Below are 23213 nucleotides of genomic sequence, written 5' to 3' on the forward strand. Positions count from 1 at the left end.
TGAATGTTTCATCGACCGGCCTATACTGCGGAGATAACTTCACACAATGTGACTGAATCATGTTAGTAGTGTGGGGTTCACAAAGTACATATGTAAGTTTTAACAATAACTTGATGAGATGCACGTGTTTTGTGCCAGTTGAACAAAAAAATTACTCTCCAGTTGTAAACCAAATGTTGGCATTGCCATTGAATGACAATAAAATGGGCGGAGGCAAAAGAAACCGATTGTAAAACGGGTAGTTTCATACTAAGGGTGGCAAAATGGACCGTGGCTCGCAGGCCGGCCCATTGGTCTGTCAAAAATTGATGGATCGGGCTAGCATTCCAACTTGTCAACCCGTAAAGCCCGCTTCGCCAAGCCGTTAACCTATTGACAATCCTTTTACAGTTTTTTTTTTGCATTTTTTTTAATATAATATGGGCTAGTCTACCGGCCCGTCAACTCGCATTTAAGCGAGACGGGCCAACATTTTCAACCCCGTTTTTCATTGACGGGCCAGTCTAGTTTGACTTGTTTCTGGAGGGTCATTGACGGGTCAGGCCAAAACGGGTCGGATTGACCCATTTTGCCAACCCTATTTTAAACTACTCCCTCTCTATGTCAAGACATTTATACTAGATAAGATATTCAACCAATTAAATCTAGATAAATTTACTTCTAAAGTAAATAGATTCTTCCTTATATATATATATAATATAGAGATGAAGTTTCTCTTTTTCATTAGTCTATTAATTAATTATAATAAACAAATGTTAGTTCGTTTATTATTGTCATCGTACAGTTTAAATTAAACTTCTTATATAATTATTTTTATTAAATCTCAATGTTGGATTTTTTAATTAAAAAATGAATCATGAATCTTGTCACACAAAGATGCATAATATAATATGTTTTAAGGCACAAATTAATCAAAGAAAGTTTCAGAATGCATGTACTTGAAAAAACTCTTAATCTGTCGTCACAATCTTTATCTAACCAATGAAATATTGATCCCACACTTGCAATCTTGATTATAACACGTAGAGATGGGAATAAAAGAAAAAATTACTCTATCTGGTGACTAAGGTTTTCATACAAGTGCATTACAAAAAGAAGAAAAAAATCTAATGAAACAATAATTTTATAGTCTCAATATAAGGGCAGGAACTCTTCATCGAACACCAAATAAAAACCCAATTCATTAGTCTCATGCATATCATAAACTCAAATTGTGCTTAGAATAAGATAAAATTTCCATAATTGATATTATTTGATAATCTAAAAATTATCCAACAATTAATTAACGCTAATCCACACAAATTCCAACAACAAGTTCTTAAAAAAAGAAAAAAGAAAAAAAAAACTTCTATCAGTTACTCAAATGATAGATAAGGGTTTAGAGATTAGTAATGAACATTTTCCTTTTATAATACTGTTACAAAAGTGGTATGATGGTAATACACTAGGCTAAAAGCAATACAAGTAATTATCATAATGAAAGACACATCATATCAAAGTGGTTGTAAGTTGCATTTAATTCAATGATACAGTATTTTAATCTATTTTAAAACTTAAAATGCTAGACCTAACAAATGGTTAAAGTAACTGCAGAGTAGTCTATATCCAAATCCAGAGGGTTAAAATGAAACCAGTATAATTAACCCACGTGACAAGGACGTGCACGGTCCCAACCTAACTGCACAGATATTACTCATGGCCTGAAAATATATATATATATATATATAAAGACCTTGACTTCTTCCTTACACCTCCCAACTCTCCTCCATTGTTTATCTTCTATCGATACTAACCATATATGTTGTAGGAAAAAACATATCAGTAATTTTTTTGAGTAAACAATTTGATCCCTGAAAGTGGTGAACACTGTTATGTTAGTCCCTGTGACTAAGAAAGTGTCAAATAAATCTCTAAAATTTAACTATTTAGTGTCATTTTGATCTTTGAATATCTATCAATATTGTCACTTTGGTCACACATTTTTATGTGTTTTGAATTAATGTGACTGTCAGGGACTTATTTGACATTTTTTTTTTAATTCAGAGGCTAATATGTCAACGCCTTCCACATTCAGGGACCAAAGTGATTGTTTACTAGTAATTTTTTTTTTCTTGAAAAAGTGAAGTTGGTGTGGCAAGGCATCACCAAACCAGAAAACTGAGCATCAATGCTAACGAGTCACAAGTCAGTAGTATCGTGGCTACAGCCTGAGCTCTTGAGAAGATGGTCTTGGTGAAAGGGATCATCTGTACCATGCACAGAACTCAACCTTGGAGAAAAGTTCCACCCTGTCATTTGCTCCAGCTCGTACCCATTTGATCTTACATTGGATTCTTCCTGGAACTTCAGGAAGAACATTGAAGACCAGTAATCTCGCGCCAGATTCTGCACAAGTGAAATGTTTTAGGTTAAAATTATACATCCATGGTCAGACTAATTTTAAGGAACAATCTTAAGATCCTAAGAGCTTAATGGTTATACACTAACAATACAAAAATACTTTTATATTGTCATTCAATGATTCAATTACATTTTACCATCAGTATGAATTTTTACTTTTTAGTTATTAATTGTTAAAGCCAATAAAGTCACCGTACATGGTGGTTTATGATTGGATAACAATGTCAAACTAATATATAACATTAGTGCATAACCTATTTTCTCTGATCTTAAATCGCTACATAACATAATGCTTTTATGTCTTCTAGATATTCATCAACATTTTCTTTATGAAGAGTTGAGAGCATTGTTAGGAGGATGATATGCGAGTATATATCATTAATCAATTCTAATCAAGGGCTTTTGAATCTAAGGAACTTGCTGTTCTCATCAACTGAATGATCTCATTAAGTGCACTGTGGAAGAGATCAGGACGTGCGAGGTTGGAAGTTAACAATATTTCTTGTCTGCTTCTATGAGAGATGTTCACCTCCATAGCCGCACCTGTGAAATTACATTCCAGCCAATATTAAACAAAGTGCCCCAAATTGGGAAGCAAAGATGGCAAGCATGGGATTTTTTTTCTCCTACAACTCTTGGTACTCCGAGTCATTCACCAGAACACCATAGACGAGACAAGCAACTGTGTCTAAATCAAATAGCAGTGTTCATAAAATCTATTTAAGTACAAGCTTAGAAGAGTTTTTGAGAACTTCTCAATTGAAAATAAAATAAAAAAAATTCAATAGAAGAACTGCTAAAAGTACTTCTGTTTTATATTCAAACAGACACATAAAAGGACTGAGAAAACTTATCCTGCAATTTTGAATATTGCAAAAACTGGGCATCATGGAAAAAAAAAACAAGGGATAGGATGAAAGAAGGAAGCCACCTGGAATTAGAATTACAAACCTGCTACTATGTATTTCTCAATAATATGTCGTGCCATATAGATCCTTCTCACACAGTCATCTTCAGGTATTTTACTAAGCTCATATACTTCGTCAAAGAAGTGCACACTTTCCCCAGCCAAGCAACTGTAAGTATTAAAACAATATTACTTTTTTAATTTCAAACAAGACAAAAAAAAAATGCATTTTTTTGCTTCAATTTTGATGTTTAGGTCCAACACTTTCCGGACCTTGTGGGACAAGAGTAGAAAGGATTCATTCTTAACCAAGATTTCATTGTGCAAATTTAACATCTGTTATCTTCCATTTAATGTGTAGAAAATATTACTCATTTTGTCGGAATTGTTTCTTTCAAATATGTCATTTCTTAAAGTGAAGAGAAAACATAGTTCTTTCAAATGTCTGCCAAGTGCCAACATACTGGAAACACAAGAAGGTTACTTTACCTATCAGCAAATGCCATAAAAGACTGCCGGAATCTTTTATTCAATAGAAGCTTATCCAACGGTTCATTAGGATCTACCCTTGAAATTGGCTCACTTTGTGTTAATACCCCACTATCAGGTATTCCAAGAGCCTGGCTCATTGTGCGAAATTCTCTAGATTCTCTTCTCCTCAAGCTGATTTGTGAGAGAAGTGGTTGTGAACTTGATATTGAAAAGAAAGCCACCACAAGTATGCTTGCCTTTAAATAAAACCAACAGAGAATGGAAGTAAATAAAAAATTCACAACATAATGACTTGGATTTTAACTTTGAATCTATTAAGGGTCTATTTGGATACAAGTTTAAAGGAGTTTTTGACAGTTTCTCAATTAAAAATAGTTTTTTTCCCCAGTTGAGAAGCTCTCAAAAACTCTTTTAACCTTTTTATCCAAACAGACTCTAAAAATATCTGTCGTTTCATAGTTATGGAACACAAGAAGCAGTAGGAAAGCATACCACAACTAAAAGCAGAAATCTGGAGGCAACTTCAAGCCATGAGATATTGTCATAAATTTCATTTAGTATGTAAGCAGTAACCCACACAGCTGCCAGAATAAATGAGCAAAGGTTAAATTATTGAGGCTGCTGAGATAAGCCATCCAGAAAATATCCAAGCTCATATTTTATATTTATAACAATAGTTTGAAAATAACTAAGTGGATATAGGATCAGCCAATGCAAAAATGAATATCAGTTGTTTTTAGTCCAGCAGGCCATAGTTAAATTTGATTAAAGAAAATGTGGCTAATTAAGAGACTACATAGTATAGAATCTCTTTTCAGAAAGTAAACTATCATGTATTTAGGGTAAAGCTTCTGCAAATTCCCTAAACACACTAGTTAAGGAATATGCGATATCTATAACATTTGAAAATATGCATCAATGAGCTAACATTAATTTTGGCATCAATTTTTTTTAACTTGAATGTTACTCATTTAGATAGGAAATTTATTTGCTAAAAACCTGAATAATTATCGACTTAATGGTGAATTCAATAACCTTAACAACAACCTCACTGGTTAGTAGGAAGCTAGGAACTTCAGAAAAGAAAATAGAGAAATAGAGGAGTTTCTTATAAAACCTAGGAAAAAGTGTACCAATGGACACGGCTGATACAAGTATTCCCCGCCAGAGGTCTTTGAGTTCATCAAACCTGAACTCTATATGATGAACAGCAGCTGTAACCACAACCAAAATCGCAACGTACAATGAATGGAAACATACAACTGGGATGGTCCATTGAGCTCTCATGTGACAGCGACTGCTTAGAGGCCTCATCAAATGGATAACTATAGCATGAACAAATAGTTTTATTAGAAATAAATAATGGAAGGAAAGCAAACAAAAGAGACAGGGCTAGGGAAAGATAGGGGAGTGGGTCCTGGTAATCATTTACAGAAATTCCAAAAGATGTTGAGAAAATCATGGACACAAAGCAGAAACACTTAAAAACATAATAACTGATTCAACTAAAGAGACAAAGTCCAGCAAAATTTTGAAATATAAGATAAGAAGAGATCAAAAGAAATGAAGTTCTATGGATAATAATGATAAACTTACACCAGTTACCTCTACTTCAAGTAGTAAATTCTATGTAATAAAAACTACGGCAACAAGTAAAACTAAATTAATTCAGTCTTACCAGCAGCAATAGCAGTCCAGGGAAGTAGAATAAGTGGAAGAAAAATATATGATTTTATCAGTGGCAAACGCCTCCTGAAAGATTAATAAAGAAAGAAATTGAATACAGGTCAGAAATGGGTGATAACTCCTTTAGTACTGGTTAAGAATTGCAGTGAGTACCAAAAAAAAAAAAAACTAAAAATTAAAAAAAAAATTGAAGCTTCTTGAAGTAACAGGCAAAGTGCCAATTAATTATGGTCAATAATGCCTGCAAATAATCACATCAATAAAAAATCCACAAGCCTCCATGAGCTCAAGTGGATAGTAGTTTCACCATAAAACCATTCGGACAAACAGAATGTTATGATAATACATTTAACAGGCTGTGTGCTGTGTGCTACAGTGGAGGAAAATACAGATTAACTGCTTTAAGCTACGGATGATGAACTTTAGGGTACATTTGGAAGAACTTAAATAAAGTTTATTTAGTCATATCTCATAGCATAATTAATCACTCGTATAAATATTTGGAAGAACTTATGGAAATAGCTTATAATCTATTCATAAGGCTTTTTTAACTTATTTCAGTAAGCTCTATAGATATACCTTATGAAAACAACTTACAGTTTATATAAAAAGAATTTAATCCTATTTTCTATTCAATTATAGAAATAACTTATACAACAATGCTTACATGATAAACACTTGCCCAATAAGCACTTAATTAAGTTGTTTACCCAAACACACCCTTAAGTCATTTAATCGGTATAGAGGCAGCAACTTGCACCAATATGGTCTAAAAACTTAATATCAAGTTGTCACTTACTTGACAAAGATAAAATATAATTGTGAAGCTTGTGTTATGCGGCAGCTCAACAACAAACCGAACCCAAGTGGAGCTTCACCCCAGACTGAAATAAACATGAAAAGCATGGTTATACTAACAAGAATTCATCTTTTCAATATGTATGTATAAACAAAAGAAGGATAACCTCCCCATAGGTAGCACGACTGCAACCAATTTCTCTTTCCAAATTTCAAGTAATTATTTGACATCTGCATAAAAAACAAATATAGGATAGCTAAGCTTGAGAGAACAAGGCAATGCTGAGCTGATACTACGGTACCACCGAACAACTCAAATAGGGATGTTTCTAAAGTTGTCAAAGAAAATAAATGAAAAAGAGATAAAGAACTTATTTCTACCACAATTGATAGAAGTAGGTTGAAGCTGGCAACAACTTGAATTACAGGTATCCAGAAGCCACTGCCTTTGGTTCGAGGAACCTTGTGAACTAGGAAGGGAAATATTGACCACAAGAGAAGCCTGAAAGATAGAAACCAATCAATAGCTTATGCATAAGAAAACAAATGTCACATAGTTTTCTTTATATATTAATAATTTTGAAACAAATGAAATTATCACCGGAAATACCATTTTACTCCTAAGTAGGCCAACCTGATGGGATATGGATTAGTTGGGTGCCAAATAGAAGCCCCAGATGTTTCTTGGTTATACTGATACTAAAATGATACTTATAAGATAAGACTAAAGGTTTGTTTGATTAAACTTCTCCAAGAGCACTTTTAGGAGAGAAAAATAAGAAAGAAAAATAAAATAAGTTTCTCCATAAACTAAAATTAACTTATACATAACCTAATTTGTAGAAACTCTCTGCTATTAGCTTCTTCAAAATCTTAATTTTAACTTATGAATAAACTAATTTTAACCTATGGAAAAACTTATTTCATTTTTTCTCCTTATTTTGTTCTCTTAAAGGTGTTTATGAGGAGGTTTAATGGTTTATCCAAACAGATAGTAAAGGGTAAACTAAATCACCCAACACAGGAATCACATGATTCATCAAAGAGAGAGCCCAACCAAGGAAACTCCTTTAATCAATAAGCAGATCAGATAGGGAAAAAAAAAAGTTTTTAATTCATGGGCATGGTGGGAAACTAACTTGAAATAGCAAGGGGTTAAGGGCATATAAATAACATCATAACTTCTTAATCAGAGCTCAAAATTTACATGGTCATGACATCATACAGGCATAGGAGTGGCCAATTTGGCACAATAACAATGAGCCATTACATGGATAGGGGCAATTATAGTTTAGTGTGAAATTTGGCTGAAAAAAGAAAGAGAAAAAGAGAGAAGCTTACACAATGAAAGAAAAGATGGATAGGGCAATGGCTACATAGTCACTGGGGCAACCTCCTTCCACGGCACATCTCACCATTCTGTTTTCATTTGGAACACTTCAATCTACAGATTCAGAGTTCAGTGTTCACACAGTTGCACTGAATCGAAGCTGAAACATTTCTCTTCTGTTCCTCGTTTGTTCAGTCAACATAGTCCTTCACTTCCAACTGATGTTTGTTTCACACTTTGCTTGCTTCGGAATTTCCCAAGATATCACTGTTTTTTTTTTCTTTTTTTTTTTTTTTCTCGTAAGACTTACTACTATTCTTTTATTTAATTAACAAATCCTAATCAAAGTGTTAAACGCAGTGACGTGTACGGAAATCATAAACACAGTATTTTCTAAATATTCATCATGACTCCCACACTTTCATAAATAGTAATGGATCAAGAATTTTTTTATTTATTCAAAAGGTATTTTTTTTATGATGAATTGAATATGAAAATTTTTTAGTAGACGTAGTAGGAGTGGTTAATGGCATGCAAGGAAAAAAAAAGGGCAACTAGTTCCCAAATAGCAAAGATGTTTATGATATTAAAGGGTTTACGGTCAATCTGAGTCAATTAAAAAAAAATCTAAATCAACGTGAATACTCATTTTTAACGAATTTGAGAATTAATAAATACATGAACTTTTTTCATCGGAAAGTTTCAAAATAAGAGTTTAATGGATATATACTCACTAATAGATTACAAATTAACTTTAGTTAACGGTTTTATTATACATGATTAAATAATTTAATATAAAAAAGTTTCACACTGTATATATCCTTAAAATAATAATAAATTTATGTATTTCTTAAGTATAATTGTATTCTGTCATAAAAAAAAGTATAATTGTATTCTTGATTTTCATACTATGATATAAGAAACAGAAAAAAAAGAAAGAAGTGCTTTTACCGTTTTTTTTATTCTAATTCTAATTAAAAGTAAAAATAGCAAATGAAAACAAAAAAGACATTTTGTCAAAGTAAAGGGGACCATAACATAGTTTTTTTTTTTTTTTTTAATCTTCAATATCCTCATGTCTTTTCCATTATTATTATTTTTTCAGTAATTTGTAAGGAAAGGAAAAATAAAATTAGACACCCCCAAATACCAAATACAACTACACCTAAAAACAGAAAAAAAAAAGTAGAAAAATGATAGATTAATATATATATATATATATATATGATGGGAAGAGAAACATAAAAAAAAATAAATAATAAAATTTAGAACATCAATGAAGTATTTGAGTTAGTTGAATGTTCAAATACCATTATTCGTGAACCAATTTTATCAAATCGGTTTCAAATGTCAGGATGTCATTTAAAAAAAACTTTTAGGCACAATACCTAAATTTTTAAATTCATTTTTATTTAAAAAGAAATACACTTTTATTTCAATAAAACTTGCAACAAAAGTCCAAAAGATAAATTTTTTTTCTTTAATTACAGAATAATACTAAAAAATTCGTAATACACTGTACCTAATTTTTCTCTTATATCAAATTATTGACAAAAGTTGAACAACATGGAGGAATAAGAAAAATAAGTGTGATGTTTCATCTAGAAGCGCATCGCATTTAATTAACTAGTCAGTTTACCTCTGCAATGCATGAAAACTTAATTAATTTTTTTATTAATAATAAATTAACTTTTATTTAGTAAAATAAATTTCTTTTTCTATTTTTCCTAAATATTTTTATATGTTATTTAAAAAACATTATAAGCAAATATGTATACACATATATCAAAATAAAAGGAATATTAAGACTTTCTCTATTAAACTTAAAAAATTATTCACTAAAAAAACTAATAAATATACCATTCTACTTTCTCTATATTAATTTTCTTTTGTTGAATTTATCGTACATGATTGAGTTTGTTCAAGATTAACTATTTCATGTACTTTCACTTTATGAGTTGATATCTTCATTAATTGTCTACATAAATAAATTTGTTTTTATTATCAGAGACATTAGAAAAAATATATTATGCATTCATATTAAATGTCATATATTTTTTTTAATTATGCATACTATATTATGAAAAATATATTAAAAGTTCAAATTAAATCACACATTACCTTATTATTTACTAATTACCAATTATAAATATAATGAAAAACAATATGGGAATACAATATATAAATCAATATTAGTAAACAAATATATAACAAAAGTACCATTACTTGGAAGATTCAATTAACTTGATTTGTTATCACCAGTAATTTGAGTCACAACTTGAGTAATTTAAGTTTGTCTTTTCATCCATCCTATATACATGAAAAAATTATTTTTAATATAATTAATTTTAATATTATTGTAAAATTAAGATATAAGAAAAATTATTAAACAATATACTTAAATCATGTATTATTTGATGACATCCAATTCTGCATCTTTATTTCATAAAATATATTTGATATTTTCATCACTTATGAAATTAATATGAATTAAATATTATATTAATATTAATAATACTTTTGAAATTGTTTCAAATATTGAAGGAAATATATATTTTATCTTTATCTTTATATTTATTTAATTTACAAAATTGAAGAACTAATACAACATAACTAATTAAACGATTAATTCAATTTTCAGGATTAATTACCTTTATTACTAATAATTAGTAGTTATATTTATAATTATTAATACTTAGTAAATAGTTATTAATGTATAAGAGGTGTTGATATTAAATTTATCTTTTGCAAAATTTGTAAATACAAAACGATTAATTCAATTTTCAGGACTAATTACCTTTATTACTAATAATTAGTAGTTATATTTATAATTATTAATAATTAGTAAATAACTACTAATGTATAAGAGATGTTAATGCTAAATTTATCTATTGCAAAATTTGTAAATACAAATATATTGAAGTAACATTTTTATAAGTTATTTACTATCGGAAGAAATAAATATTTAGAACATATTTATTGGAGGGAATTATTAAGAAGAAGTTTTATATGAAAAAAATAGTAGTTATTAGTTTATTTTATTTTTATAATAACATTATATAGAAAATTTTTGGAGGGAATTGGAGGGAAAGAAATTATTGTAGAATTTTTTTCTTTATATTATTAATTAAATAATAGATAACATCACTCTTTCCAGCTACTTTATACGTCTTGTGATCATGGTATAATTACTATGGTATCTAAAATTTCAAATCAAACAACCACACTTTCAACTTTCAACCAAAACTTGGTCACCAATATTTTGGTATAAATATATTTTCATGTTTTCTTTCAATCAACCAAAACAATATTAGTCGTGATCCCGACATATAAATCAATGGAAGAAACTACTTTATAAACATCTAAATATATTCATTAAATTAATAAGTTGTTCTTATACTAGTAATATTAAAATTGATATTTTTAATCAAGATTTTAAGTTTGAGTCTTGTATATAAATTAAAAAGTGATTGAGAGGAAATATTTAATTAAAAATGTTAATTAGGTTTATCAATGAAAATTAATCATTGATATCAATATTTTTTTTAAAAAAAACATACAAATTAGAATTCAAAGGTTAGCAAAGTTTCTTAGTTATCATCAACAACAAAATTTGGTGGGCAAATATGCTTTACTCCATTAGCAAAAAAGTTGTCATTGATTCATGTATTTACATTAGTTTGTGGATATATATGTTGCATTTATAAATAACACAAATACATGAAACAACTAGAAGCTAAACCAGGAGTTGAAGAGCATGCTGCCCTATTTTTTTTTCTTTTTTTCTTTCATTTCGTTCTACTTCACCCGTGTCCTCAGAAGGAAAGTAATAAGATTGAGAATAAATAATTATAGCATCATGGAACACGTTTGTCCTCATCCTTGTCTAAGGGCCAAAGCAAAGCCATTTCTTCTGCAACCAAAACCATGTACATATAATTCAGCTCACAATGAAAATAAACATAATCATCATTATCAAATATCAATGCAAATGGTGTACAATAAGGAGGAATAATTAAGCAGTTTAAAACTAATATAGTTCTAGATAATTTTCAGGTGATACATCACCGAATTCTTTCGCTTATTGTGTTATATGAAAATTAATCGAAACCATGAACATGATCATGCAATGATTGTCACTATATACTAATTTATCGTAAATTTAAAGGATTTAGAATTAGAAACAACTTGTGAATGAATAAATTTACTTTTGAGGCACTCTTGAATTTTTGTTGACCATGAACATAATCATCATTATCAATACAAAAAGTATACATCACGGATAAATTATTAAATGATTCAAAACTATAATGGTTCTAGAGAATCTATACCTAATACATAACTGAATTCTTTCACTTATGTGTCAGATGGAGATTGATCGAGACCATAGATATAAACATATAGTGATTGTAACTATATGATACTTTCTCACACATTTAAAGGGTTTAGAATTAGAAACAACTTAGAAATGAATAAATTTACCTTTGAGGCACTACTCTTGCATTTTTGTTGACCCTTACGATTGCGAGAATCATGTCTACGCTGAGAAGGGAATCTTCCAGATGCTGAAGCAATTTTTTTCTCATCTCTGGCCTTGTTGAATATAACAGTGAATCCTTCAGCTGAGGCAGGATCATTTACATCCCATTCCCCAAACTTGGGTAAAGGCTTTCCTTGTTGTTCATCATACTATACACCAAACAAATGATTCATTGAGGAAAGCTTTTGCTATTGCATATATTGCATATTGCGCATCATCTTAAGGCAACAAAGAGAATAATATGTATATCTGAATTTCATTCCTGCCTAGATTTCGTTGGAAAGAACAAAAACATATATACAATTATGAAAAACCTTAGATAGCTAGATGCATGCATGGAGGTTTTTAGCCATTTTTTTTTCTTACATAAATTGGTTAATTATGGACAAATATTGAATTTTTTCTTGTTTATTTCATCAGAGAATCTATCATTGAGTCCAAATAGATTCTATCCAGACATTTGCATTCAATCATTTGAGTCTACAAAATTGGAAGTTTGTGTTTTTTTCTATGTTTTGGAAATGACATAACAAAAAAGAAGCCAACATGCAATGCATGGTAATTGAGAAGATCATACCGAAGCCATGAGATTGATGCTTTGTGATATTCAACAAAACCTGAAATTACAAGAACATGAAACACGAGGGAAGAAGTAAAATTGAATGTGGAAAGAAAAGGGTGGAATGTATAACTTTATAATAAAAGGTACGAGAAAGAGGAAACCAAGTGCAACGAAAATTAGCTGTTGGGTTTGCGTGGCCAACTCATCCAAATCAAGGTTTATTTAATTATCAACATTTTTTTTGTTAACAATAGCACAAACCAAATGCTTTCCGTTACAAAATAGTAACAGTTAAACTATTTACAGTAAATAATTTGGTGTACCCTTCCACATTAGAGCAACAAACAAAAACGTATATTTGAGCTTTATAAAAAATTCTTTTTTTTGTACTTTATAACATTAAAAAAATATTTACATTCTATCATTTTTTTTCTAAAGAAAGATATCGGGAGAGTCTAAGATTGGAATCTTTTTTCTTCTTTGTTAATCCTTTGTACCATGCTAATTTTTTTTCACACCTTGTTATATGTTATTTTGTTGTATGTAAAAAAAATCTAAATCTTAGAAATGACATAGGCCGAAGCTTACATGTATTGCATCGCATGGTATTTGAGAAGATGGAGATGGTTATAAGAAAGATCATGCATACTGAATCTATGAGAATGAAGTTTTGTAATATTCAGTAGAACTAGAAATTGGGTAAAATAAATAAATGCCTAGAACAAAATATGAAGAAATGTCGATTAACAACTCATCCAAAATGCTAGCGATATACATTGGGTAAAAATCATTAATTATTATATAAAAAAGAGTAATAATTATTACAGTCATTAAAAAACTAATAAATATTGATCGTTCAATATTATTTGAATGATTAAAACTAAAATAAATATCTATAACCTTTTCCACTAATCATATCTTAATCTTAATAATCTACATTTGATTTATATAAACAAGATTTATTATTTTCACATTTTTTAAATAAGAACGATTTTTTGCTGTAAACATAAAAAACAACTATTTTCGTTATACATGACCCTAATATAAAGGAATCCACCAACATAGTATAAATCGAACTCTTACATTCCTCTCCAATAACCTGTTTCCGTTGCAAAATCAGAGTTTAACTATAGGTTAAATTACCTTTTTAATTAGTTTCATAAACTTTACAATTAAATGTCTATAGTTAAAACTGTTTTATTTTAGATTTTGTAATACCATTTTGTTTGTTTTTTTTACTCTTTATAATTTTATAAATTTCATCTTTCAATTCTTATAACAATAGATGACAGATATTAATAGGAAACAAAAATAATTAAACCTTTAAAATAAATAAATATAGATGGTTACCCATAAATTGAAAGCAAACAAAAGTGCAAATTTGACAGAGTTTTCCTTCAAAAATAGAAATGAATTACCCTTCATTGGTATCTGTATCTTCATTTTGATTCACTGCTTGAGGTATAAATGAATCAATCTTAAAATCGTTCTACATTTTTATTACATTAACATGCGAAAAAATTCATCTACCTATTTTCTACCCACCACATCCTTTAATATTAAAACAACTTTAGGCCAATACAATGGAGGGGCTTTGTTTTTAAAGAAAGAAGGCTACCAAAAAATGAGCCCAAACATTGAAGACCAGAATCTCTGAATCCCTAAAATGTGATTGCAGAGAGAACAAATAGTGGATTTGACGAGACTAGAGAAAAACAGGTTAGGCTTCATTAGGAAGCAAAAAGAAAGACACGAATAAAAAGGGACACTTTTATATCTATAATACAATTTGCAGATGCAGGACCTTCAATTTTGAGCAGTCCAGGTAGGTTTGATCACAACTCTTCTACAAGATCGTCACCAGTAGCCACATATGCAAGATAAGCACATAACCAATAAGCCCTAATCTTGCTCTAGGACGACTCATAAGAACCCTACCACCAGATACCCTGCATAGGGAAATTAAATTCCAATTTAAGAATGTTTGACCAAATTATAAACATGAAAATTTGCATCAGTAAAAATTTAGTGTTGAATTCTCAACGATAAAAACATTGGATTTGCAATGTAATGTAAGTATTGAAATACAATTAAAAGAAACTATTAGCTTTAATATTACAGAGATGAATTTACTAAATTTTAATGATTTATTAAAAAATGGTTGCTATAATGCTACTGAATGCATTTAGTTACCTCTGATGTTGAATGATTTCAGCAGTTTTATCCTTAAACAAATTAAACAACACCAATAAATCAATTCCAATCATTCAGGGCAGAATCACCTTCCATACTAAAATTGAGTTTTACTTTTTAAACAAATCTTTAAACCATATATTCCAAGGAAAATGTCATTAGGAGTATGTTGATTTGATACTATGAGAAAGATCATTTTTTCTCCAAACAACTCCAAATATATGCAGCATTTAATTTTTTCCTATAGAATGAAACCATTTTAACAGTCTAGTACATGCTTATCATATTAAGGATTTTAATTATTCTGCTTTCAACATTTCAACCTACATCAATTTTATTTTACCATGTGAATTCTACGATTGCTTATATGTTAAAAAGTTGATACAAACAATTTCTGATACTCATTCTTTACCATTGTCAAAAACAAAAAGATACAACAAATTACCAAACAGGAATTTACCAGAGTCCATCAATACGATCTGCAATGAGCTTTCCCTGTTTCGGTACAAATCCAGAAGTGTTCAGAGACTTGAATAGATGGCCTGCAAAGTGTTCTAGAATTAAGCCTTCAAATTTTTGAATCAAGCAATTCACAATAATGAGAAACTCGTAATTACCTTTATCTTCATCCTTATCTGCCCTCTTGATCAAATTATCAGACTCCAAACTAATATCAAGTGCTAGATGATCAGTAGATCCTTTTCGCATATTCCGCACATGAGCAGCCGGTGGGACAGGAGAAATTGGTTTCTTGCCAAGTGATCCCTGTGAAAAGAAGATAACACCTTATATATGCATTTCCCTTGATCACTTAAATGCATGCTTTGAGAATGCATCACAATGAATTAATAAAAGAAAAAACAAGATGTGATCAACCATAATCAAATAAAGTTCCAATATGTATAGGGGAAGAAATAACCCTTCGAAAAGAACTTCTAGTTCATCTGCTTTTAGTTCAAGAAAAAAATAAAGCACATGTAGGCATATCTATTTGTCATATTTCAGAAGCAATTAATTCAAAAAGACAAAGACAAGTATCAAATGACAATGCACGGTAAACCATCTATATTATGTCAGGAAAAGGATCACAGCTAATATGTTTTTCATTTAAAAACAAATTATGAATCATCGAATAAACATTTGAACTTATATAGCCCAACAGACTCGCTAGTGATATCACATCAAGAAATTTAAGGTTAGAAAAAATTTACCACCTCTTCAACTTCAGTTATTTCAGATCCAGAAGCTAACGAGGATGCTTCATATATGCTCCTCTCCTGGACAATGTCTGGTTGAGAAGTCCTATCTTGGAGTGAATCTTCAAGTAATTTAACCTTTGTCCTTAATTCATCAATAATCTTCTGACTGCCAACTAACTTAATATCAAGTTCCAGGGCCTTTGATTTTGAATTTTCAGATTCTGATAGAATGCCATTGATATGCTTTTCCAAAGCTGGCATTAATTCCTTTACACCTTTAGATTTTCTATCTATTACCCATTCACTGGCTCCCAAAATATCCATAATTTTTTCTAATAAATAGGTGAGCTCAGACAATTCATTCTTGATCATTTTTGAGTCTTCATAATTTCTATTGAGCTGTTTGACTTCCTCCTTCAGATCCTGAATTTCAAGATCCTTAGTTTCAAGGATTGATTGCAGCTTTTCTTTATCATGAGACACAGAGTTTATTTGATTATGCAACCTTGTAACACTATCAATAATGTAAAAGAGTTTTTTCATAGGAGCTGAAGTATGTGGCTCCAAATCATCTTCTTCAGACTCTACAATAGGGATTTTGAACCTATCTATCTTGTCAAAGAGATCTCTCATTTGAGATGCTGGAAGGAGGGAGCTTTCTGCCGATAGAAAAAGGAAATCAAGTCATAAACAAGTAAATCAACATATGCAAGTTAAATAAAATCCAATATGGTTAAGTCAAGAAAGATTTCAAATTTTTTTACCTTCTTCTTTTGCCAACAAAGCATTGTGCATTGATGAAATCTCAGCCTCTTTTTCCTCCAATTTTTCTTCTAGGGCATGATAACCCTCTGATTTATCCTTAAGCTCACTACAAGCATTTTGCACTGATTGAATATCAGACTCCAGCTGCAAAACTCTGTTTTTATTAAAGTCTCTCTCATCTGTGACTAATTCAAAAGCATTGCGCATTGATGAAATCTCAGACTCTTTTTCCTCCAACTTTTCTTCTAGGATGCGATAACCCTCTAACTTATTCTTAAGCTCACTACAAGCATTTTGCAGTGATTGAATATCAGACTCCAGCTGCAAAACTCTGTTTTTATTCAAGTCTCTCTCTTCTGTGACTAATTTAAAAGCATTGTGCATTGATGAAATCTCAGCCTCTTTTTCCTCGATTTTTTCTTCTAGGGCACGATAACCCTCTAACTTATCCTTAAGCTCACCACAAGCACTTTGTAGTGCTTGAATGTCAGACTCCAGCTCCAAAACTCTGTTTTTATTCAAGTCTCTCTCATCTGTCACTAGTTTAAAAGCATCTGTTGTTTCTTTCAATTTATTCTGCAAATCTTCAATTGTTGCATCTACCTGCTCACTTCTACATTTGAACTGTTCAATCAAAGTTTGAGCTTTTCTAGAAGCATTCATCAAATTTTGTGTGGCTTCCACATATTTGCTGTTCTTCTGATGTTCTTCTTGTGCACCTGCTTCAAGGTTTAACTTAACATCAGAAATGGAGCCTGCCTGCCCAAGATTCTTGTCAACTTCAGTCTGAAGTGCAACAGTAGAATCAATGCATGCAGATAGCAATACACTGACATTATTTTCTAATGTGGCAATAATGTTTTCCTGGTCTTCTTTCAACTTCTCCATTGTATTTGTTTTTTCTTTCATAATTTCCATGTGCCCAACAATAGCTGTTGAGATGGTCTCTGTTTCCAGTAGTTTTTCATGGAGAGGAGAAATAAACTCATCCATAGAATCCGAAAATTCATCAAACTTATCTGCAATGTGTTTGTTTCTGAAATGAAATCCTTTCGCAATATTTTCAAATAATGAGATTATGGTGTCAATATCGGCACCCTCGACCTCTCTATTGTCTAGTTCAATTTCAAAAGTTTCAAGGCCATCCAAGAATGTTTTTCCCACAAGTGGATTTTCCTGGAACAAACAACACCAAATATAAGAAAAATACATACAATGAAAAAACAAATAGACCAAGCTATATTAACAAAGACACCAATAGAGATAGACACACAGAATGATTTAACAGAACAAATTGAAACAACACACATCTGATATCAAAAGCTCCGTGTAATTTCTAATCAATGAACACTTGAAAGCATTATGCATTAATAACCACCAAAATTCCCAATCATATGTGGATACATCTATCTTAATGGTCAGGAGACTTGGACATCATATTTATGTAGGTTAAATCAGTATTAAATTCACACAACAGGACAAAATAATAAGAGAAAAAAAAAAAAAAGAGGGTGCTAACAGGTAACAATATTACCTCCATCACAAGCTCTTCTTTTGATTCATTTGCAGTCAAGGCAACATTATCTCTTATTTTGTTCACAACAAGATTCATGTTCTTCAGGGTCTCACATTTCCTCTCAAAGCATTGTTTTATTCTGGGAAATAGAGTAGTGTCTTTCATGAGCACCTGAAGATCATTAAGAAGTTCAACGAGCTGTAAGGACCTGTTTTCTAAGCTGCCATTCTTTCCAGCCAACTCATCCATGCATGAATTTAACTTAAAACCAAGGGAAGATATCTCCTGTTTTGCAATTTTATTTGCATCTTCTAAGGCAGAAATATCATCTTGTGCCTTTGATAATGCACCCTCCAGTGATTTTATAGTTTCAGAGGCACCTACCAATTTGCTATCGTGATTTGCAGCTTCATCTTGCAGCTTCTTCAATTCATTTTCCATGTCATTCTTCACAATTTGATCGGCATTATACTTTTCAGTCAATAAATTGACATTATCCTCAACCTGAGATAGTTTATCTTCTAGATCCTTTATGGTCCTGTAGGCCTCTGCCAGTTTGCTTGTTTGCTTGAGTGCTTCATCTTTAACACTCTCTAACTCTCGCTCTGCAGCAACTCTACTAACTTGAGTCTGCTGTTTCTCTTCGGAAAGAATAGAAATATCTTTTTCTGCTTGTGACAAGGCATCTTCAAGTGACTTAGTAGTGCTACAAACCTCAGCAATTTTTTCTTTAACTTTACTTAACTCTTCCTCAACTTTTGCCTTCCCACGTTCTAACTCTGTTTTTTCTTCAGCAAGTTGAGAAACATTGTCATCTGAAGATAATAATTCCTGTTCAAGGGATTTTACAGTTGCTTGGGCTTCTGCTAATTTAATTTCAAGTACACTGACCTTCTCCTTCTCTAGATGCAACTCTTGTTCTACACGTACCTTAGCATCTTGGCATTCGCTGACATAACCAGCAAGCCACTTCACCTTTTCTATTGGTTCATCAAAAACTGGATCAACTGGAAGAACAATACCATCAATACACTCCATCACTTTCTGCAACATGTTATTGCTCTCTGTTAAGAACTGTTCAAACTGATTCCTGTCCCTTTTCATTTCAAGAAGATCAGCCTCCAGCTTCGGGATGCTTTCCACATCATTAGACAATCTGTTGATCTCCTCCCTGTATTCAGAAACTGCAGATTCTTGCTTCTGTAAATCAATCTTCAACTGCTCAATCTCTGAGTTCTTTTCATTTAGAAGACCTTTTAGATTGTCCCTATCTTGAACCAGCCCCTTTCCTTTCTTAACTGCCATCGACAACTTATCCCTAAGCATGGCAATCTTCTCCTCTGATCGTTCAAGATCTTGCAGCAGAGAACTCCTTTCCTCTTTCATTGCTATAATTGCCTCAGATGCCACTTTCAACTCATTTGACAGCTTACTCACATCTGATCTAAGTAGCATCTCTTCTTCCAGTATATCTTCATAGAGCATTAATCCCTGATCTCTAACATACAAGAGACTTTGAATCCTGTCAGACAACTCCGCATCAATATGAGATCCTCTAGAGAAGGGACCACTCTGTTCTTTTATAACTTGAAAGCATAAATTGGCGATTGTAGAAGTGTTGGAAGAGATTTGATCAATCGCTTCCTCTTCAATGTTCAGGCCACAAAGATCGACTAATGTATTCACTATCTGATCCTTCTCCAGAGAAATCTGATTGTTCTTGCCAACAAGTTCATCATATTCGAACCTCAAATCATTTAATTCTGACAGAAGATAATCTTTTTCCTGTAACTCCAGCAAAAGAGAAACACTCAGGCGATCAATATACTTGCAAGATTCTTCCTTGATTGTGGAAATTTGTTCCTGTAGAGTATGCATATCATCCCGGGCCCTAAGAAAAGAATCCATAAGCCAATTCATTTGGGATTCCAAATCAGATGATGAAACAGGCTCTGGAAGGTCCACTAGAGATAGAGCTTCCTTCACATTGCATAACTCTAGGAAGGCATCCTTCAGTGTATTTCTTTCATCCACAAGCCAACTTAGTCTCTCTGACACATCAACCATTTCATTTTCATCAGGTTTGGCAAGAGATAAGATTTCTTCCACTTGCTCCAAAATTGCATTCTTTTCCTCTAATGAGTTCTGCAGGGACCCAACCATATCTTCACGTTGGACCAACTCCTCCTTAACAAGTTCAGCAGCTTGAAGTGCAACTGACTTCTCTTGCAATTCAATCAAACATTTCTCAAGCTCACTGGATTTATCAGCCAGAGACATCTTTAATGAATCTCGCTGCTGTACCAAAGCCTTTCCTTTTGTCACAGCCATACTAAGCTTTTCTTTGGTATTAGTACATTTAACCTTTTCCTGCTCAAGCTCCATTTTCAGATTTCCAAGTTCAGAATTTAATGTCCCTATTTTCACCTTTTCCTTGTCAAGATTGTCCACCAGTTTCCGGTTTTCATCTTCTAACTGAGCCAGTTTTTCAACCAATTCTGTTTCCTTTCTTTTGAGCTCCAGTAACCCACCACGAGCATCAGCAAGTATGTTCCCATATTCCTGTTCTTTAGTATCGAATCCTACCTCAGAGAAAGATTGCCCAAGCTGATAAATTTCATAAAGAATCTGATTATACTTTTCAATTAAATGTGCAGTGCCTTCCTCAATATAATCTATTTTCCCGTTAATAGTATCATCCAATACTTGCTCTCGAGTAACAACTGATGCAAGAGAGGATATCATCTTATCTATCACAATCTCAACATTACGATCTTTTTCAGGCTGAGCTTCAGGTGAAGCCTGCAAACTTTCATTAGACGCCATCAATTGAGCAAGCTTTGAATTAAGATCCTCTATCTCACGGTCCTTCACAGATAGATGTTCACGAAGATTACTTACAGTGGTTTCACTGTTTGATCGCTCTTCTGAGGCAGTTTTCACAAACTCCATACATTCTTTTATCATCTCCCTCAATGGAACATCAGTCACTTCCCTATCTCCAACTTTAGCTTCATTCTGTTGACCAGTGAGAGTCTTTAGCTGACAATGAAGATCAAGCACTCCCCGAGTGACAGTTTGTCTTTCTTCCTGCCCAACCCAAAAAAGAAATGATGAGTACTCGATGACAAATTCTATCCGTGATAGCTAAAACTATTCTTAATGCAAACCACAAACCTGGTATTCCTGCAAAATACTTTCTTTTTCAGGATCAGCTTCCTCCAGCTGGGCTGGGGAGTAAGCATCTCCCACTCCATTGCGCAATTCAACAGAATGCCTCTGTTGTTGATGCATAACTTGATTTTCGTCCGACACGTCATCTTCATTTTTCGCAGCTGCAGCTTCAGCTTCTTCCTCCTTTTGCCTACCATCAAATGTGGTTAACTCATCAGGGCAATCAACAAACATGTCATCTCTGGCAGTATCCTCTGCAGATTTTCCATCTTCATGGTCCCCCTCAACTCCATCTCTGGGATCAACACGCTCCCCCTGCTTCACTCACTCGCATTAATACAAAAGCAAAACCACGCATTCCCCCAATTTTCATGGCTTAGGAAATGAACAATTTGGTAACCGGTAAGTACCTGATCTTGAAAAGTATCAGTGTTTGATTCGGTATCCGCATTTGATTGGTCGTGCCCCACACGAGGACCCGAATCCGAATGCTGCTCCGCTACGTGATTATCAGACATCTCAACATTCAAATTCCTCACTCCTACACAAGATTTGGATCTGCAATTTCTGTTTCAATTACAATACGCAAACGATAACTTAAAAAGCACTAAAACCAATTAAATCCAAAATCAAATCTCGACAAATCAATCCAATCTTAAATAAACCAAACGAGCCAATATATATCTTCTTCTTTTTTTCAGAAGAGAAACCCTAAAACGAAATTGACTACAAAAACCTGAAATAGCAGTGTGAGAACCAAACAAAGTGTAAATGCGCACCTGTTAAGACGGATTGTAAGAAAAGAAAATTTTCGAACCAGATTTTATTTAATTTTTTTATTACTTTTATTCAGCTGTTATGGTGCTACAAATCCTGAAAGAAACTGTTATGTGGTAAACGGCATCGTTGCGAGACTCGTCGTTGACCTTTCTGCTGCTTTCACACTCATAAACGATAGGAAGAGGTAATACGTCACATTGTATAAATTAAAATAAAAAGATTAATTTAATTTTAAATGTAAACCAATCGAGCGCGTTTAGTTTAGCGGTAGGGGTTGATCCACCCCTTAAGCAAGGTCAGGAGTTCAAATCTTGCCGCTATCTCACTTTTTGAGGTGCCTCCAATCTAGCAAGAAGATTAGTCGAATACTCCATGGACAAAAAAAAAAAAAAAAATAGCGTTTAGTAGGTCAAGGCTGCGTTTGCTCTCTTGCTTTAATTGTTACACACTGTTTGACTTTTTCTCTGTTTTTCCTTTAGCCGTTGTTGGTAATTGGTCATGTCTTTGCTATGCATTCAATGGGTCCAATTGACTGGTATAGCATACTTGTTGAATTTTAATTAATTAGCATATAAATATATACGGAGTCTGTTTAAATAAATTATAAAAAGTTTATATATAGAGATTTGTTTTCTTGCAGAAAATTCACCCGAACATGCTCAACATATAATTCAACCCAATCAGATAATAAATCGACTATAAAAGAAATAATAATATGACACGCTGAGATGATGAAAAAATCTCCTCTCATTAATGTTGTATCTTGAATATCTCTTATTAATTAATGTTGCACGTGTTGAATACATCGAAGCTATTGTCCTTACTCAAAACGTTGCCTTGTTAGCTCCCATGTCAAATATATCAATTTTTT

The 23213-nt window shown here is 32.1% G+C and overlaps 3 protein-coding genes across 8 annotated transcripts; all 3 read right to left on the minus strand.

Annotated features, from left to right (window-relative positions):
* Positions 1 to 1377: 1377 nt before the first annotated feature.
* On the minus strand, positions 1378 to 7901 carry RGS1 (REGULATOR OF G-PROTEIN SIGNALING 1). Of its 3 annotated transcripts, none has more exons than XM_020365044.3 (11): positions 7625 to 7899; positions 6665 to 6785; positions 6451 to 6514; positions 6285 to 6369; positions 5478 to 5551; positions 4933 to 5124; positions 4292 to 4380; positions 3797 to 4035; positions 3352 to 3476; positions 2822 to 2943; positions 1378 to 2385 (listed from the first exon to the last, which is right to left on the minus strand). In XM_020365044.3, exons 1-11 carry the CDS (start codon positions 7699 to 7701, stop codon positions 2179 to 2181), a joined length of 1395 nt encoding a protein of 464 aa, XP_020220633.1. In that variant the 5' UTR covers positions 7702 to 7899; the 3' UTR covers positions 1378 to 2178. The 3 variants fall into 3 exon arrangements, 2 of the variants coding, with proteins under 2 accessions (XP_020220633.1, XP_020220641.1); XR_003805834.2 differs by having other exon boundaries at positions 2256 to 2385; positions 2655 to 2943; XM_020365052.3 differs by lacking the exon at positions 2822 to 2943 and having other exon boundaries at positions 7625 to 7901.
* A 3301-nt stretch (positions 7902 to 11202) lies between these two features.
* Positions 11203 to 12864, minus strand: LOC109798312 (protein NOI4). The gene is made up of 3 exons (XM_020358569.3): positions 12731 to 12864; positions 12096 to 12302; positions 11203 to 11526 (listed from the first exon to the last, which is right to left on the minus strand). Exons 1-3 carry the CDS (start codon positions 12737 to 12739, stop codon positions 11500 to 11502), a joined length of 243 nt encoding a protein of 80 aa, XP_020214158.1. The 5' UTR covers positions 12740 to 12864; the 3' UTR covers positions 11203 to 11499.
* A 1241-nt stretch (positions 12865 to 14105) lies between these two features.
* On the minus strand, positions 14106 to 22499 carry TNO1 (TGN-related, localized SYP41 interacting protein). 4 transcript variants are annotated; one of them, XM_029275048.2, is made up of 9 exons: positions 22342 to 22499; positions 21973 to 22129; positions 21566 to 21877; positions 18407 to 21478; positions 16872 to 18048; positions 16123 to 16766; positions 15526 to 15673; positions 15369 to 15450; positions 14106 to 14664 (listed from the first exon to the last, which is right to left on the minus strand). In XM_029275048.2, the coding sequence occupies exons 2-9, from the start codon at positions 22078 to 22080 to the stop codon at positions 14562 to 14564; spliced, it is 5646 nt and encodes a 1881-aa protein (XP_029130881.2). In that variant the 5' UTR covers positions 22081 to 22129; positions 22342 to 22499; the 3' UTR covers positions 14106 to 14561. The 4 variants fall into 4 exon arrangements, with proteins under 4 accessions (XP_029130881.2, XP_029130900.2, XP_029130890.2 ...); XM_029275067.2 differs by having other exon boundaries at positions 21973 to 22120; positions 22342 to 22492; XM_029275057.2 differs by having other exon boundaries at positions 22299 to 22491.
* Between the last annotated feature and the right edge of the window lie 714 nt (positions 22500 to 23213).

This window comes from Cajanus cajan, chromosome 3 (assembly GCF_000230855.2).
Source record: "Cajanus cajan strain Asha chromosome 3, NIPB_CcT2T_4, whole genome shotgun sequence".
NCBI lineage: Eukaryota > Viridiplantae > Streptophyta > Magnoliopsida > Fabales > Fabaceae > Cajanus > Cajanus cajan.

Excerpts from the sequence above, each read along its gene's own strand:
- RGS1 (XM_020365044.3), bottom strand. The coding sequence starts at position 7,701 with ATGGTGAGATGTGCCGTGGAAGGAGGTTGCCCCAGTGACTATGTAGCC. Across the intron at positions 6,515-6,664 it reads ACCTACTTCTATCAATTGTG|ATGTCAAATAATTACTTGAA; the intron begins GTAGAAATAAGT and ends TTTTTTATGCAG. Across the intron at positions 4,381-4,932 it reads TGTATCAGCCGTGTCCATTG|CTGTGTGGGTTACTGCTTAC; the intron begins GTACACTTTTTC and ends TTATTCTGGCAG.
- LOC109798312 (XM_020358569.3), bottom strand. Across the intron at positions 11,527-12,095 it reads GCAAGAGTAGTGCCTCAAAG|AAGAAATGGCTTTGCTTTGG; the intron begins GTAAATTTATTC and ends TTTTGGTTGCAG.
- TNO1 (XM_029275048.2), bottom strand. The coding sequence starts at position 22,080 with ATGTCTGATAATCACGTAGCGGAGCAGCATTCGGATTCGGGTCCTCGT. Across the intron at positions 21,479-21,565 it reads GTATTTTGCAGGAATACCAG|GAAGAAAGACAAACTGTCAC; the intron begins GTTTGTGGTTTG and ends TGGGTTGGGCAG. Across the intron at positions 15,674-16,122 it reads AAATAACTGAAGTTGAAGAG|GGATCACTTGGCAAGAAACC; the intron begins GTGGTAAATTTT and ends TTCTTTTCACAG.